The sequence below is a fragment of the Kryptolebias marmoratus genome, linkage group LG17 (assembly GCF_001649575.2).
Source record: "Kryptolebias marmoratus isolate JLee-2015 linkage group LG17, ASM164957v2, whole genome shotgun sequence".
Taxonomy (NCBI): domain Eukaryota; kingdom Metazoa; phylum Chordata; class Actinopteri; order Cyprinodontiformes; family Rivulidae; genus Kryptolebias; species Kryptolebias marmoratus.
Window position 1 is genome coordinate 7951683 of NC_051446.1, and position 18499 is coordinate 7970181.

The 18499-nt window shown below is 39.4% G+C and overlaps 1 protein-coding gene across 2 annotated transcripts in view; it reads right to left on the reverse strand.

The window, feature by feature from the left end:
• LOC108246418 (caskin-2) overlaps window positions 1-18011 on the reverse strand; it is a 62322-nt gene extending 44311 nt beyond the window's left edge. For both annotated transcript variants that reach the window (XM_017433956.3, XM_025010037.2), the window contains exons 1-2: window positions 17869-18011; window positions 14415-14820 (exon numbers count right to left, since the gene is read on the reverse strand). In XM_017433956.3, the coding sequence (XP_017289445.1) occupies window positions 14415-14508 (94 nt within the window). In that variant the 5' untranslated portion in view covers window positions 14509-14820; window positions 17869-18011. The remainder of the gene's footprint in view (window positions 1-14414; window positions 14821-17868) is intronic.
• Between the last annotated feature and the right edge of the window lie 488 nt (window positions 18012-18499).

Below are 18499 nucleotides of genomic sequence, written 5' to 3' on the forward strand. Positions count from 1 at the left end.
AGATTTGATATTTGACACTTTATAAGAGTTAAGGTACCAACTCTCCAAAAAGAGTTAAATTAACACTTTCTGGTGTGGACCCATATAGACACTTTAAAAGTGTTGAAATCAAATCTGACAGTGTTAATCTGGGCCTCCTGGATTTGCTGTGTATAATGTATAATAGGGCTTGACGACATATCAAAAATCATTGAAATAATGGGATATTGTTCCAATAAATTGTTGAGGTTTTATTCATGTGACACCTAATTAGACAGTTCTTAGGTGAAACGTCACAAAACATGGCATTCAGAACTAAGAATAAATAAAATACGTTTGAGTTGGAAAACTGTTGAAGTATCGCAGTCGTTTCTACCTATGCTGCTGAGCTGTAAAAAAACAAAAAAACAAACATTGATTGAGCAGAGCCTGCTTTAGTCAGTGACCCAGTGCAGCTAATTAACCGTCATGTGATGACAGAAGTTTCGCCGAACACCAGCAAGTGCTCACACACGAACGGAAAAATCATTACAGTTCTTGTTAATCCTTTAGGGCAAGGCTCAGTATGTGGCCGACCCAACATACTGGGAACGTGTTAAACAACAGGCTGAATTTTAAACAAACAGCCTGATGACTCTTCAGTTGAGAATTAGTATTTTAGACCAACTCTTTGTAATCTATAAACTGGACTGAATAGACTAATTTTACCAGTAAGTCTTAACATGCCTAACCCACGGTACATCTCCTAAACTAAAGTGATAGTTCAGCTCCTATAGTGTAGAGTTCTGTGGAAGGTTTTGAACAACCTGTTGTAGATAGCTTTCTGAACAAACTCAGTTTGGAGAAGCAGAGTTTATTATTTCTGAATGAACAGACAAACTAACAGCTAGTTTGAGTGGGGCGAAGTTTTAAAACAACTTCACACAAAAAAAAATGATAGTAGTTTATGTGAACACTATTTTAGAAACCATTACATTCCTTACAATTTTACATTATACAGTTCTTATCACCCACCACCTTAGGCAAATAATGTTTTTGTCCATGTCTGTGAGGACGTGTTTACCTGTCTGTTAGCAAAATATCTCATGAACCAAAACACAGATTTTTACAAAACTCTCAGAAAGCAATCATCATATGAGCATCTACAACTTATTAACTTTTAGACTCAATCCTATCCATTGTGTTTAGCACAGCTAAGCAACTTTAGCAAACACAAAAATGCCTTACACTCTGCAAATTTTACAGATATTGAGATCAAATTTGGTGTGGTAGTAGCTGAGAGTCATTCTCAACACATACTCTTACAGCAAACAGCTCCTGGGAGATCTTGCATGAGATTGCCAAAAATGTAATTTATAAGATTTGGTCAAAATGGCTTAAACTCCATCTTATCTTATTATAAGATAATCTTAGACCAAAACTCTGGCACAAGTAGCTTCAAGGAAAGCTAGATATCAGAAATCTATGGTTATCATGGTTGTCATAAATACAGAATGAACAATTAAAAACACTTTTAGACTAGACCTGTTTTAAGACAGCAGCAATCCACTTTGGCCTCTTTAGTCTGGCCAGAAGCTCATCAGTCTGGTCAGAATTAAACTCTAATCAGGTTTGTAAGTTTCCACAGAACCCCTTTCGCAAATTGTCTAAAATATCTCTATATGGAGATGATTTATGATACAGTGTGTTGCGGTTTTGTAGCTGATAGCCATATGATTTCTTAAAAACCTACATGGATTCGTTTTTGTTTTGTCTGCAGATAAAAGGATAATTAAAAACACAATCTGTGTGAAGTTTGCCTTGAAAACCAGAAAAACATAATCAAAGCCGTTCCAATTGTCTGATTTGTCAAAAAATAAAGTGGTTGTTACAAGCCCAACACGTCTAATTACACTGCTAGGACTCCAACAAAGTCCTATCACACGGAGGGATTTTTTATTTGCTGGGTTAGACAAAAAAGAATTTCAAAGGACTGAGGATACAAAACAAGAGGGAAAAAAAAACAAAGAGTGAGAAAACAAAGACGATGAAAACAGCAACCTCTCCTGCTGATTCTTATTAACACAAGCAGACACTGATTCAGCTCATATCCCAATCAGGAGACTCCCCCTCCATCAGAATTTGTTACAGCACACAAACACGCAACAGAAACACTCCCTAAAAGAAAAAAAAGGATTTTTTTTGGTCACAAAAACAACTGCATATGACAGAAGTCTGTATCTATTAGGGGTTTTAGCAGTACACGTACTGTAAATCACAGTTTAGTACAGCAAGAAAAAAAAAACTAACACCAAATTTCTCTTTTTTCTTGTCTAATTTTAATCAGGCAATAAACGTGTGTTGGTGCCTTGTTTGCACTTTTTTATTTGTTACATTAATTTATTTGCAAATGTGACTTGAATTAGGATTTAAATTAGGTGCAAACAACTTGTATTTATTTTAATTGTATTTTTGCTTTAAAAAGTATTTCAAAAGTGCCTTTTTGTAAAACTGTAATTGTGTAAGTATTTGACACAAATATCTTATAATAATACATAATTAATAGCAATATTTTCAACTTTAATCTTTTTTTTTTACTAAATCACGGTCGGCTGGCGAACGGCTACCTACCACCGGGCTTTGCCTCTTTTCTTGGGGAAACCATGAATTCCCTCCAGATTGGACTTCATCGCCTCCAGCGCCTCACCACAAACTAAACGCATGGGCTCACTTTTTACTTCAACAACAACAAAAAAAAAATCGCTTGTTCATTTCTCCTGAAAAACGCAACATTCTGCATCCACATTTCATCTTTGCTGTGAGCCACATCTGTCAGTCACTCTGTCTCTCCCACTGATTTTTGACCACTCCTGTTGCCTTCACTGACCCCAATCCTGGCTTGGATATTAATATTACTGTCAATGTTATCACAGAAATGCAATTGGTCGTCAATGTTCTTTCTCTTCCAGTTCCTATTCACTGAATTTATTTGTTTGAAATGGCATAGCGGGCTGGATAAAAGGGTTCCGAGGGCCGCACACAGCCCAGAGGCCAGATATTCCGAACTCCAGCGTTAAACATTTTAAAGTAGTTTTTTTTTTTTTTCAGGAGATGTCATGTAGTCAAGTAAAAAGTGAAGGAATAAAGCAGTCTGGCATCCTTGTGAGTCTTCTTTTAAAGCTGGGTGTAGTTTTTCTACAGTAAACAGGGAGAGGGCTGCGTGGCAGTGCAGTAGTCAGAGCTGCTGCCTCCCAGAAAGAAGGTTGAAGGATTGCTTCCCAGCCTGGGGCCTTTCTGGGTGGAGTTTACAAATTCTCCCTGTGAATACGTGTGTATACTCCGGGTACTCCAGGTTTCCTCCCACAGACCAAAAACATGCAAGTTAGGCTAACTGGTAACTCCAAATTATCCCTAGTTGTAAGTGAGAGCTTGAATGGTTGTCTGCCCCTACGTGTCCTTGTGATGGACATGTGACCTGTCCAGGGTGTCCCCCACCTTTCACCCAGTGACCGCTGGAGATAGACACCAGCTTCCCATGACCTGTAAAAGGAGAAGCGGGTAGATGGAAATGGATAGATATATAGGGAGATGTTGCTTATTTTAAAATGTTTCTCATTTATTCTGCAATAAGGACGTGCCTTTACCAAAGGTCTGAATTAAAGAGGCTTGTTTTACTCAAAAGTTACCCTCTCTATCTCCTCAGTGTTCATTTTGTAAGTTTATGTATCCAGCTCCTTGTGCCTTCTGTTGGATTTTTTGATAAGATTTTTGTTTGCTCCCTCGACAGCCTGTTTATTTTTAATAAAAGTTTGGATTGTCCTCATTCAACTCTTCCACGTCTGTAGTCACGCTTCGGGTCGATAACACACAACTTGTGACAGATTTCAGTTTCCTGCTCCGCTCTGAATGCTAAATCTCCAGCGATGCCTGTAGTTCACTATGACTGATTGATCACTGAGGGCATTAAGGGAACTAGCAAATAATGTAACTTGGCTGAGGAAAAAAACAGATGCAACGACACAAAGTATAGAACTGCAACAGATAGAATGCACCCTATGGATGACTATGATCTCTCTGCTTTAGCAGATCATCGACACATTCTAATACTCAAAGATATAACCTAGCTGCTGAACTCTAGCTGCCAATAAAGTACTTTCTTGTACTTTATTGGCTCACAGCTTTTCAGGAATGAGCTGAACCAAATGGTACATGTATGTCCAAAACTGAGGAGTTTGAAAATTTTCCATCCCTAATCTGAACTAAACATTCTTGCTTTGTTTTGGTGTCGAGAGCTTTACGCAGCATGTTCCTCTACTTCTTTTCTGTCCTGGCAAGTAGCAAAAAGCTATAAAAAGATGTAAATCCTCTTCTAAATCAGACTGATGATTACCTGTAACTAACATCTGATCGCACACACCCAACCTGGCATGTGTACTGACTGTTCAGTAAGGATACATGTACTGTTCCACCCTAATATTTATGTTGTTTTTCATTGATTGCATCATAGATTGAGATCCAAACACATGAAAACAATGGTAGGGCATGTAGAGGCACATCTCAACCACAGTCTGAACGCCACGTTCAAGGACCCAGCTGACTGACTGACAGCTTGTTTTTACAAACTGCAGAATAAAAAGGAACCAAATGATCACAACTATGTGTACCCTGAAGCTAGTAATAAAAAGGTTTGTTATTGAAGATAGAATGAACACACACACACAGAAAATTAAAGTAATTCCTTTGGTAAATTCTCGAGCAATCCTAGACAGGCGACCCCATCTGTCATGGAAGGTAACGGGTCAGAATTAGTGTGTGTGAGACACTATGAGAGCGGGTAAACATGAAAGCCATTCGCAGACTACTTGGCTGCTAACCCAGCTGCCTGTCTGAAGACTGATAATCCCAGTTAGTTAGTTAGTTAGTTAGTTGGGTAACAAGTTAACTAACCCACTCTGAAAACTCTACAGATGAAGCTGTAATAAAAGTAAAAAAGCTAAGACAAATCAAAACATCTTATATACTGCATGTGCTCAGATAACCCACAGGCTACAGTTCACATGTCAGCATAACTGTGAACAAATGAGCTCCTTCTTAGGTGCTCTTAAATCTAACAGACTACTAATCTGACGTTAGGCCAGATGGACGGTCTCTAATTCAAGGCAGAGGAATGAGATGGGGGTGGAGGGTGAGCTGCGAACCTGGAGTGTGTTTAGCTTGTTACTAATTGGATGGATTGGTAATCAGCAAGTCCAGATTACACAAATGTTCGTGTAAATCATTTCTTTTTAATCTCTGTAGAACGTGTAGAAATGAGGAGTTTGAACAAATCACGATGTACAGAATTCGTCCATCCAAGCGACGCCTCTCCACGAACATTTTGGATTTTTAAGCCTTTGAACGACTGGAAGTTCTTGCCATCAAACATTACGGTCCATCTACAAACAGCTCTGATGAATAAATCTGTTTAGACATGTGTGAACTTGGGAAGTTCAATTCTACTGATTCAGTCCTACAAGTGCTCAAGGTCTGTTTCATTCAACATACTTCTGTTTGTGACCTGGTTTTGCCCCAGCTCACTCACTGTAGAAAAGCAACCCGTCTAAATTAAAAGGAATAAGGCATGGCTCATGACTGGGGGAATAAGGACTGCATGTTAAAGATTGAACATGTATTTCACCAGTAAAAACTCAACATCAAAATCAAATCCATTTGCAAACAGCACCCAGCATGATGAACTACAATGAGTGTTCAACACCAAACCGACTGCCATGACTTTTCCCAAACATTTGCAAGAATTCGGATAATGGTTTTGATCGTGTCTGTGTGTGTGTGTTTGTTTGGTTGTCTGTTAGCTAAATATCTTGTAAACCACAGGACATATTTTAATGACAATGTCATGGAGTAATTGGATGTACATTTACAACTGATTATTTTAGAGTCAACCCAATTCAAGATGGCCGCAACAGCCAACTGACCTTAGAAAAACTAAATGGCTATAACTCAATTTTACAGATATTGTACTACAATTTGGTGTGGTAGTAGCTTAACATAATCCACAACTCCTATTTTGAGAGTTACACATTGCATGAAGTCTTTGCCTAAAATTTTGGCATTAACTCTCGGAGTAATCGTTGTTTGGCTGTTAGCAAAATATCTTGTGAATTTTAATGAAATTTCCGTAAAGTTATTATCTGATTTACATCTACAACTGAATAACTTTTGGAGTCAATCCAATTCAAGATGGTCACCACAGCTAAGCAACCTTAACCAACACAAAAACAGCTCCAATCGTTTTTCTACTTTATAGATATTAAGCTGAAACTTGTTGGTGGTAGTAGCTGAGAATCATCTTGAGCACATACCCTGATCTCGAATGAGATGGCACTAAGGGTGTGCCATATCGTCTCGTTTACGGTAATACCGGTGGATTCTTTGACACTGGTGAAAAAATTAATATTGTAAAATTATATGATGACGTAATTTAACAGAGCCTGACCTGTGCAGCGCAAGGCGATATGTGGTCCACACTTCTTTCCAGTTGGTGGCGGTAATGCTTCCTATAGTTGTTTGCTAAACGCCATTAAAACAAAGAAGAAGAAACGCAAGGCGCTGCGAGCGCGACCTAGCAAACATGGCGGAGCACAACACGGAAATACATCCTGAGAGTCCCGACTTAATTTCAAAAGAAGGAGCCACTTCTGTTGTTTGGAATTATTTTGGTCTTAAAATAGAAGATGTGGATCAGACCACCAGATTTTGCAAGTCATGCATGCATGTTGTGTCAGGTAAGGGTGGAGACACGTCAAATCTGTTTATAAAAAGTAAAAACAAAAACAGTTTTGAAGTTGCATATTTCATTGGGGAAATCCAATAAAATAAAAAATAAAAAGCAGAAAATGTGGAATATCGTCTGTGACATCATTATCGCAGTATTTAAAAAAATATATTGTGATATCATTTTTTGGCAATATTGCCCACCCTTAGATGGCACGTAACATAATTTTCAAGGTTTGACTAAATAATGCTGTCATTTCTCAACATAAGATGATCGTAGTTTTAAACTCTGCCATGAAAATCAGGGGCGATGCGTTCCTTCAAGGAATGTTAGGCCTTTTATTACCTCCGCCAAGGAAGATATGTTTTCAGGAGTATTGGTTTGCTTGTCTGTTCGAAAGATTACTTAAAAACTAATAAACGCATTTTGATGAGATTTTCAGGAAATGTTGGGATTGTCACAGGAAACGATCCAATTTTGGTGATGATCCGGATCACTATTTGTTTATGATGCTAATGCCGTGGCGGAGGTCTGTGCTCTCCGTGTGCTTCTAGTTATAAAACAGAGTTCATGTGAACCCATAGGAACAAGAGTTATTTTAAGATTTTATTTATTTATTTATTTATTTTTTGTGAGATTACTTTACAAGTCAAGTGTCCTAATGAGAGGCATGTACATTTGTATTTACTGTCAGCATTAAAAAAAAAAATACACATTTTTTGCAATCCATTGTTAGGACTACAGATACACCAATCATATGACTACTGACCATACCCAACGAGTTTTACAGCTTGTCTGGCTTGAGTCCAATGTCTGGCTAGTCGAGCACTCAAAAGCTATGGTGTGCTCTGGTCAGTGAACGCACCATAACCAAGCCACTCTCTCAACATGTCAAAGTGGAAGTTTTTAGTGAGTGAAGACTTAAAGTTAGCTGTATGTTTCTTTTGGTAAGCTGGTTTAAATAAAGTCATATGAAACACAAAAGGAAGAAGAGGTGAATGAAAATAAACTATTTTCTATGGAGGACATTCTGTTGTTCATATGGGCTTCATAGGGGTTTCCATGCTTTGAGAGCAAAGAGACTTCAGCAGACAACAGGAAGGATAGATTACAAAAGAAATGCTGTTTTATGTCTTTGACCTTTAACTTCTATCTGCCATAAAATGTGTTGGATTAGAAAATGCTGGCAGTCTGTTGGGAAAACTTCGAGCCAAAGGTGGGCTATATTTATCATCTAGGTAATAACACAAAAATTGCTGGAAGAGTTTGAGATGTTAGCTGCATTAACTCTGCTCATCTCTAATAAAAGATGCTAAAAACTCTTTTAAAATGTCAGCACCACAAATATTTTGTTGCAGGGCTTTTCTCATTTAATGTTTTTGTTCCCAATTTATATAATTATTGACCATTCATGGCAGGAAAGCTGTTAACATACAGAGCGCAATAAAACAAATAAATGACTTGTTTTATTGTCAATTATTTAACATTAAGTTATAGTTTCTTTTCCTCACAAGTAACTATAGATCTTGTACCAAACAACATTGAATTTCCTGTGATTTCTTTGCGGTGCGCAAATAAAGACAAAAAGTTAAGGAGATATAATCTGACTTACAAAGCAGATACTCATTCTTTTCAGTTGGGTTTTATTAGCTGAAATTCCTCTGTCTATTAATCTGGAAGACATTATTTATAGATTTCAAGTGACAGAGAAAGAAAGCCGGTATAGTTTTGGAGAAAAATCGACATTTTTTTTGTTTACTGTAAAAAAAATTAGAACAAAACATTGTGAACATTTCAGTAAGTAAAAAAAATGCATTCTGTAAATTCCAGTTCCTAAAATCTTAATGAACTTACTTCACACCATGACTATATTCACTGTGCTTGCAACAACGAAGCAAAAACAAGGTGTTAAGTTCCCCTAAATTGACCAAGAACCCAACCTGATGTCAGCAGATGGTTGATTGGAGAAGAAACCCCCCATCTCAGCTCCATGTCCATCAAAAGCAAATCCCCCTGAGACACTGAAAGTCTCTTCCAGCAGCTCCCAGACACATTTTAAATCAGGGCCCTGCAGCCAACATCACAAGAAGTGAGGAAACAACAATAATGTCATAAAAGGCCCTATGATACTTTTAGTTCAATACAGACTCATATTTAGATTTAACATACAAATAAAAAAAACTTACAGCATGTTTGGACAAATGGAAGTCTCTTAACTGGTGAAATATGGAATACTTTACTGTCTGTTTGGCATTATATATCGAACTGCACTGGTTTATGGACATTTATAAGATAAAGCTTCCCCATTTAAAGTTTAGGTCTTTAAACTGCAGGTGTCTGTATTCCTGCTTGTAGGAGTTGGAGATATCAAGTGAGAAAACCAGGGAAAGGATCATGTTTTCTTTTGAACTTGTTACTGGATGTGTGTAATATTCAGAAGTGTTGAATATGGACACTGAAAACACTGAATGGTAAATTAAACTGTGTTGAGTGTGTTGTTCTGAAACTAAGGCGTTAGAGATCCATTTACAGATACAGTCCTGAATTACATAATGATATCTGAGGCTTGGGACGTTTATCTCCTGCCAGAATGTTTAATTAACCATTTGAAATCCAGGGCAAATAAACAAAGCCTCCAGCACTGAGACAAAACAAGACAAATACTGCAGGTTGGACTAAAACCTCTGCACTGAACACTCATTTATTTCATTGTTGCAATGTGTTTAACTTCAATGTGTACCTAGTGCAATGTGTTACACTTGAAGCACCTTTAACATGCGCAAATACTCAAAACTGGGAGCCACTTCGAAAAGCCTGTCCACCAAGGAAGACCAGAAGACCACAGGGTCCTCCTTCAACCAGTATTTTGGAGTTTCTTGTCGCTCCACTACATGCATTCTCACATGCCAAAGATTTAGTCCACATGCAGGTGCTCCAGTCTTCCCTCTGCACCCACAACAATCTGAAGTTCTACAAAGATGACTACCTAAAACCTTCATAAAAGCTAAGAACTACAGTTTTCCAAGACTTTTAAAGTTGGCTGTCAAACATAACGTTACATTCTTTTGATCTGAATTTGGTAGGAAACAAAAGTGTACTTTAACTTTACAATTGTCCATCCAACCATCTTCTTTACCCACTTCTCCATTCTGGGTTGCGGGGAGCTGGTGCCTATCCCCAGCAGTCACTGTACAAGAGGCAGGGGACACCCTGGACAGGTCGCAAGTCCATTACAGGGCCACATACAGACAAACGAGCATTCACACCTAGGGACAAATTTAGAGATACCAATTAACCTAACATGCATGTTTTTGGTTTTGGAGGAGTAAACCCACATGTGCACAGGGAGAGCATGCAAACTCCACCCAGAAAGGCCATAGGCCAGGAAGTGATCCTGCACCTTTCTTGCTGCAAGGCATCAGCTCTAACCACTACGCCACTGTGCCACCCTTGTAATAATCAATTAAAGTAAAATATCTATCCCTCCATCCATTTTTTCACTTATCAGGTCAGGTCAGGTCACAGATAACAGGTCCAGAATGAAAACCTAAACACCCCTCTCTCCAGTGACACTCTCTAAGATGTTCCCAGTCCAGAGAGCTCTGGGTCTGCCTGGAGTCTCCCAGTGGGACGTGCCTGGAAAACCTCTAGAGGGAGGCAATCAGTCGGTTGAGGTATCCTAATCAGAAACCTAAACCACCTCAGCTGACTCCTTTTGATGCGGAGAAGCATCTCGATTCATCTCTTTGGCTGGAGAAACTCATTTGAGCTGATTGTATTCTGGATCTCGTTCTTTTGGTCATGATACAGAGGTGGGGGTGGGAATGTAGATGAACCAGTAAATGAAGAGCTTTGCCTTTCAGCTCAGCTCCTGCTTCACCAAAACAGAAGAACACAGACAAGACTCCACTACAACTATCCATCTCTTGCTCCTTCTTGCCATCACTCATTAACAAAACTACCAGAACTCCTCTGATTGAGACAGAGACTTACCCCTGTCCCAGAGGGAGCATTTCACCTTTTTCCATTTGAAAATCATGACTTCAAGCTTGCAGGAGCCAACTTACACTCAGCTGTGAACCACCCCAGTCCTTGCTGAAAGGCAGGGTCTGAAGACAGAGGCAAAGACTCTAAGGTTTCCAAACCAGACATCCTCCTCTCCACAACTGCACCTTAGGGCATCACAGCACAGACAGGACCAGAGGCCAGGGACAGTCCTGACTGAGTCCAACCTGCACCAGGAACAATCTGGACTAGTCCCAGAGCACTTCAACAGACTGCCAAGTCAAGAGGATTTCTTAAAATACTATCAAAGGTGCCTTTCCTGTAAATGACATGACAAGAAGCATTTAACAAAATTAGTGCAGACTGATGCATCTGATGGTGATTCCTCACTAAGAAAAATCAAACAGTAACACAGCTTTTATGTCCAACACAGGTCCCAGCGCTGCAGCGTGGAACAAACTAAATGATTAGAGAAATCTATACATAGCGTCCTGATAAATAGGTTACCAGAGTTAAACTACTCAGAGGCTGAAGTTTAAAGAAACTCATCATAAAACTTCACATTGTTCGCCTTATTTTAGGGCCCGTCGGTTCAAGTAGTCAGCCTTTCAAAGCGGGTCGCAAGAACGGGCTGTGTGAGTGTGAGGCAATGGAGGTCATCAGTGAAGGCCTCACCAGCATCTGCAGCGTCTGACAAACCATCATTCCCATCATCCTGCAGGGCTCCTCGAGGGTCATGCACAGGCAAAAACAAGCTGCTCTTTAGCGTAGCTCCTTCACATTTTCTATTTTGAAGTTCTAAACTTTTTCAGACTCCAATTTTCAGATTTTTTTAATGTTTTTGGACGTCTTTTGAGAAGCTTCTGCTGTACTGTGTTTAAGTATCCGTACTTTCAGAATTATTTATTTATATCTAGCAAATAAATCAGGTAACTGAGTCTGGAAACACTTGTGTTTCTCCAGATTTGTTTTTTTTTGTTGTTGTTTTTTTTTGTTTTTTTCTATACTTATCCAGATCTGGAAAATACAACACCAATAATAACAAATTTGGACGTTGTGTAAAATGTAAGTATAAAACAGAATTTAATGATTTGCAGATCTCATAAACTCACATTTTTTTCACAATGGATCATAGTAAACGTGTCAAAAGTTTACACCACAAAATGGCTTTACTTTAAAAGAAGAAAAGAGGTTCTTTTGAATTTTGTGACAGCAACACATCTCAAAAAAGTTGGACAGGTGCAACAAAAAGCTGTAAAAATAAGTAATATAACTAAGAAACAGCTGGAAGAGCATTTTCCAACTAACTGGTTTAATTACCAACAAGTCAGTATGAGGACTGGGTATAAAAAGAGCATTTTAGAGAGGCTGAATCTATCAGAAGGAGAGCTAAGCAGAAGTTCACTACTCTGCAAAAAAATAAAAAATGTGTCCAAAAGTAGAGGAACAATTTCACAATTTTTTTTCTCAACAAAAAAATGAAAAATGGATAAATAAAAGTTTGAAGTTCTTTCAGAAAACGACGAAAGACACGTCCTCCATGCTAAAGAGGAGAGGGACCATGTAGCCTGTAATCAGAGCTCAGATCAAAATCTTGCCTCTCTGATGGTATGGGGGTGCATTAGTGCCTAGGGCATGGGCAGCTTACACATCTGGAAAGGCACCATCATTTTCAGAAAAAGTCCGCATCCTGCATTCATTCCAGCAGCAGGGCTTCATAGTAGAAGAGTCCAGGTGCTGAACTGACCTGCCTGCAGTTTAGACCTCTCACTAACTGAAAACATTTGGTGCATTATGAAACAAATGACCCAGCCAAGAAGACACAGAACAGCTAGAATCCTCCATCAGACAAGAATGGGACAATGTTCCCCTCCAAAACCTCCAGCAGCTGCTCTCCTCAGTTCTTAAATGTTTACAGATTGTTGTTAGAAGACGGGATGCTTCACAGAGGGAAACAGGACAGGGAAACATGACCCTGTCCCAACTCTTTTGCTGCCATTAAATTCAAAACTACATTTATTTTTCTACAAATGGAACAATTTTTTGAAAAGATCTGTGTTCCATTGTGAATACCATATGGGGTTTATGAGATTTGCAAATCATTGCTTTCTGTTTATTTTTACAATTTACACAATGTCATGAGTTTTTCAGAATTTAAGTTGGACTAAAATAAAACTCCATACTTTTTCACACTTTTCAAGATCACGTAAGTACCACGGTTTTACCACTTTTTTTCATAAAACTGTACAGCGCTGTTTGTTTGTTTATAGCAAACGCCAAAGTTTACACATGGCTGTGTGCAAACAGATGCACGCCTCGCTTCACAGCACAGCCTCGCATCCGTTCACAGCACAGCCAAACGCTTTCTGCAGCATCAACATCATGCAGAGAAGAAGAACGCAAAAAGAGTTCGCCCTCCGCCGAGCTGCACACGCGGCCTGCGCTGTGTGGAAAGAACATAACAGGCTTTTTCCCCCTGACAGCCGCAGCTTTTGTTGCCGGAGCTCGTTTCTGAACGGCCAAACCGTCCAGATGAAAGCTCGGAGAGCAGATAACGCCACGAAAAAAAGACGCCGCTGCAGCTTTGCACCCGGCGAGGTCTTAACTTTCCCTGGGCCTGGATGAGGACATGCTCTGTCATTTGGAACCACGCTGTTATAAAAAAAAAAAAAAAAAAGAGCGTGCTTGTCACCTGACGTGGAATCTATGCAAAAAAGAAACTGCGAAAGAAGAAAACCCACAGAGCGAGATGCGGGAGCTGCAGGTGGCTTCATTTAGGAAATTATCTTGCGTTGTGCTGCAGTTTGACTCAGATGACCCTGATGTTCTGATTAGGTAACAAAAACATTGCTGATCGTCACCAGCTGTTAAAAGCCGAAAGGCGGATGATAATGTTTTGCCCGTGTGTGTCTGTGTGTCTGTTAGCAAAATGTCTCATGAACCACTGGATGGATTTCAATGAAACATTCAGAAAATAATCATTAGATGTACATCTACAACTCAAAAACCTTTGGAGTCAATCTGATTCAAGATGGCTGCCACAGCGAACTGACCTTTGAAAACAGAAAAATGGCTACAACTCAGTCAGTTTTACAGATATTGGGCTAAACTCTGGTGTGGTCAAAGCTGATTGACATTTACATCACATACTCCGACTGCTGCTGATTGGATGAGATCTTTGCTTAAAACTTTAGTATTACCTGTTAGAATCAACATTGTTTTGTCTGTTAGCAAAGTATTTCACAAACTACTGGATGGATTTTAATGAACCTTTTGAAAAAGTAATCACTTAAAGTACATCAACAACAGATTAACTTTTAGAGTCATTCCAATTCAAGATGGCCGCCACAGCTAATGGACACTGGACAACACAAAAATGACTATAACTCAGTGTATTTTACAGATACTGAGCTAAAATTTGATGTGGTAGTAGCTGAGAGTCATTCACACCATGAATTTATTTTCAATGTTGACCACAATGGCTTCAACTTCATCATTTTTCAACATAAAATGATGTCTAAAAAGTTTGCAATGAAAGGAATCGGGCGATATGCATTCCTTCAAGGAATGTTAGGCCTTTGATTGCAGGATCATTTCACAGTGGAAACAACCATAGATGCCTTGACAACACTGAACACAAACGCCCCCACGCTGTCGCTTGAACTCAGATGCTTACTGGTTTTGCTGCACTTCATTTTGGACAGAAGCTTGTGAGTCTGCAGCAGATCCCCGTTCTTCACCGCCACCAAAAGGTCCTGCTCCTTCCCCATGGTGAGAGGTGACGCTACACACGCACAAACTGCCCGCGATGTGGCGCTCCGCCTCGCCGGTAATCCAGCAACCGAAGGACTTCAGCTATTTGTTGTTAGCAGATTCACTGGAAGCCGCTGAACCTCGGCCATGAGACGAGTCCGTCGGCTGCTGTGTTCAGCGATACGTTCTTCCTGAGCTCGGGTCCATTGTCTCCGCTTGACGGCGAGGGTTCAGTTTCCTGTTGAGGTGAGTGGACTCTCATGGTCCATCTCTGTGAGCCTGGAGGTGAAAGCTGCAGCCCAGTCTGCCATTACACACCAAATGGGACGCTAAAAAGACAGGAAGATGCAAATTATATTGAGTCAATAATTAAAATAAAACCACTAAAGGTCAAATAATCAACACACAGCAATTATATAAGAAGTGCAGGCCTTTTTACGCAATCATAAAACTAATACGATAAACGGTTGGTGGTACTGATGCTCCAGATGGCGTGCCTTGAGGATGGGAGACACTTTTCTTTTTTTCTTTTCGCACTCCCACAGAAAACTGTCGTCGTTGTCAGCACGACTGCTCACACACTGCTCCTGTACTTCTACAACTGATACCAGGGGATGGGCAACTTCAATCTTAAACCCACTGCAGGATGTAAAAAAAGAGTAACTATAAAGACTGTTAAAACGGGTTTGTACTTCAGGGGTTTCCACACATTTTCTGTTCTGAAGTTCATTACTATTTAGACTCATCTTTTCAGACTTTTTATCCATTTTGAGCCCAATTTTGACATCAGAACATCTCTAAAATTATTGTAATTTACCATGTTTGGACAAGAATCTGATTTCTTTAAAATCTGTACGCTTATGCAAAGTAATTGGGTGCAGAAAAGGTTCTTTCCTTTGTTCTTTTCTTTCTAATGCATCTCGTGAGTTTTAACTACTACCTTGTGTAGTACCTCCTACTACCTCTGTTTATTTCAACTTTTGAGAAAATAGTACATCTGAAAGTTTTTTTCTTTTCAGTTAAATAAACAAAACAGTTCTTTTTGACACATTTTTTTTTTTAATTGGTTAACAATCCATAAAACAACAGACAGATGTGAAGGGTGACCGACAGAGTTGATTTATGCAGAAAACTGGAAATATGAGGTTTTTGCTCAGCAGCGACAACATTTTCAACATCTTAGCAAGCATACCAGACTTCTTTTCTTTCTTTTTTGTTTTGAGTTTTCATACATGGGCCTAAACGATTCCAACTAAACGGATAAAGTCGTAGCTTTCACATTGGTGACATTATAAACAGGGTTATGTCACAACAAAGAATGTCAGATTTTCTTTTACCTCATGAGCCCTCCAGATCCCTCAGGTTGTCTGGAAAAGGTCTCTTCTGATTGAACCTAAAGTTAGACCTAAAGCCCCCAGCGAGGTGCCTCACCTTCCTGAGGACCTGAGATTAGTCTGGCTTTTTACCTTCTTTTCTTTTCACACCCCTTAAATAGACCTCCAATTTCTTCATTTTTCCCATTCGGTTGTTGTAATATTGCACCAATAACAATAAAAAAATCTAATAAAATCCAAAACAGACAAGAATTTTAAATGTGCAAGTTTTTTTTTTTTTTTTAAATAAACATACAGCTTGTTTGGCTTTTTTGACTGACTAAGATTTCTTGTGAGCATCAGAGCAGTCCAGTAAGTGTCATAATAATGTAACTGAGCCCGGCTTAACGTCGATCTGCTTCGTGTCACAGTAAGCACTGCCAACTTTAGAAGAACAATTAGTTTTGTCTGTGACGTGACAGCCGACTGCGGGGAGCATCTATCACACTTACAGAAAGTGGGACAGATTATGAATTACCTCCTCTGAATAATAAATTTTAAAAAAGACTGCATCACAATTAACAAGCACCAGCTTCTTTTAATATTCATTAACCTGCCAGTTATTCTTTTGTTGTTTGGTCATGTAAAAAAGCAGAATTATTGCACTCGTAGCCATGAGACAAATGGTGAAAAAAAAGAAACTTTGCAACAAAGGCTGCACAGCGTTAGGCAAACATGCAGTTGTGATACTGATGATAATATCAGTTGTTGTTGTTGTTTGGCTACAGTTTTTTGCAACCCCCTGAGAGTGCATAGTCTGATATTGTCAAGTCCCTAAATAAAACCACAAACAATTGTCAAAATATCAGACTAATTGCTGCAGGTCAACAGCACTTGAAAGGCTGGAAACTGAAAATCTGTTTTATTGTCACTTAGCAGTTAGATTTTAGGTAGAGAAATAATCAGAGATATGAACTTGACCCAACTTTTTTTTCCTTTTTATGAGCCAGGAAGCCTGAAGCTAATTTGTGCCTCTTCCTGTGCAGGAAAAAAAGATAGGGGTGTGGGGGGCGCTTGGGGTCATTGATAAGAGCTCTGAGAGAACATCTTCCTTTACACTTGGGGCGTACAGAAAGCAGAGCCAGCATGGCTCAGCTCGTCCTCTGGACTATAAGGGACTGCAGATGATTGTGCAGCCTCTGCTGCAGCAGCAGCAGCAGCAGCAGATGCCGATGCGTGTCTCTGCGCTGACACATGGATCTAAAAGCAGACGGGCACCTCGCCAGGCCAACAAACAACTGCACGCTTCTGTCAACATGAGCCCGGGTGTAAACAAGGAGTCCCGACCAGCCCGAGTCAGCGCTGGTTCAGAGGAGTTCAGCTAATAAAGCCTTTAATCTCACAGGCTTTAAAAGCAGCAGTCAAGTGGTGGCATTTGTTTATTTTTAGAGTTCGGACCGGTTGAAAATGACAGTTTTAGAAGGGGAAAGTACGTTAGAGCGCAACGTGTTGCTGCCTAATTGCTCGTGGCCACTTTAAGATCAAACTCCACTCTCAAATGTGACAATTTAATCCAGTTTCGCACTGCAGCAAACCCACGAGCCTGCCGGACACATTATTTGCAACAGCGAGACAGCTCTAGTGTTGGTCATGAATTCGGCATACATCATATCCAAAAATATGGCACTAAAAATAATTATTATAACCTCAACTTAAATAAAAAGGATAACCAGATGAAACTGGGGGCAAGCATAGCAGTTCGTGAAGTAAAGTGGTTATCTACATGATGAATTTACAAAATAAATGAAAAAAAAATGTATCGTTTGAAGTTTATCTACAAAATTTACAGTTTGGTTTCACGTCAGAAAACAAGAGCACAATTGTACGGAGATGTATTAAAATACCTAGCATAAACTGTTTACTAAACTTGTCCGTTTAATGTTGTCCTGCGCAGAAAACTAAAACAACACACGTTTTTTTTATCTGTACCGTTCCTTTCTTGAATCAAGGATATATTTCTTTTACATTAATTTCGTTCCAAACAAAGTAAAACAGAGTTCCTACCTGCTGCGAACGGGTTCCGCGGACCGCTCACGGTCCGACCTCCCTGAGAGATGCGAGCGCCAGCGGAGCAGCACGAGACAGACATACCGAACGACAAGTTGAACGTAACATAGATGGGCTACTTCCGGGTGGACTTTCAAAATAATACATTTTTTTGCAGGTTGAAAAGAATAAACACCGGTTTTTCTGTTTAAAAACGGTTTGGAGTTAAGGCTGAGAGAACATCGAAGCAACAGCGCGAGTGTAATTCTTCCAAACGTTTCCTATTTTTATCTTCGAGGAAAGCGTGATTTTATTTCGAAGAATGTATTTTAAGAATTTATTTATTTTCATGCTATGTTGTGATACCTTGTAGGAGCTTTCTTCAGTCCGATTACCTTTCCACAGGCGAACTGACTTTAAGTAAGAATTTGTTTATATAAATAAACTTTTGGGAGTGCCGACAACCTCTCTATAACTTAATTATTATTACTCCTGTTGATATTGAGGAGGACTGTTGCGCCATCTGCTGGTTCCCTGCCGCCACTGAAAATAATCCTCATCAAACTCAAAGCAGTTCGTGGTGAATTAACAAAAAATCCTAAAGTGTAGGACCACTGGAGACTGCAGGTTGCTCTGAAAAAGGTTTCTT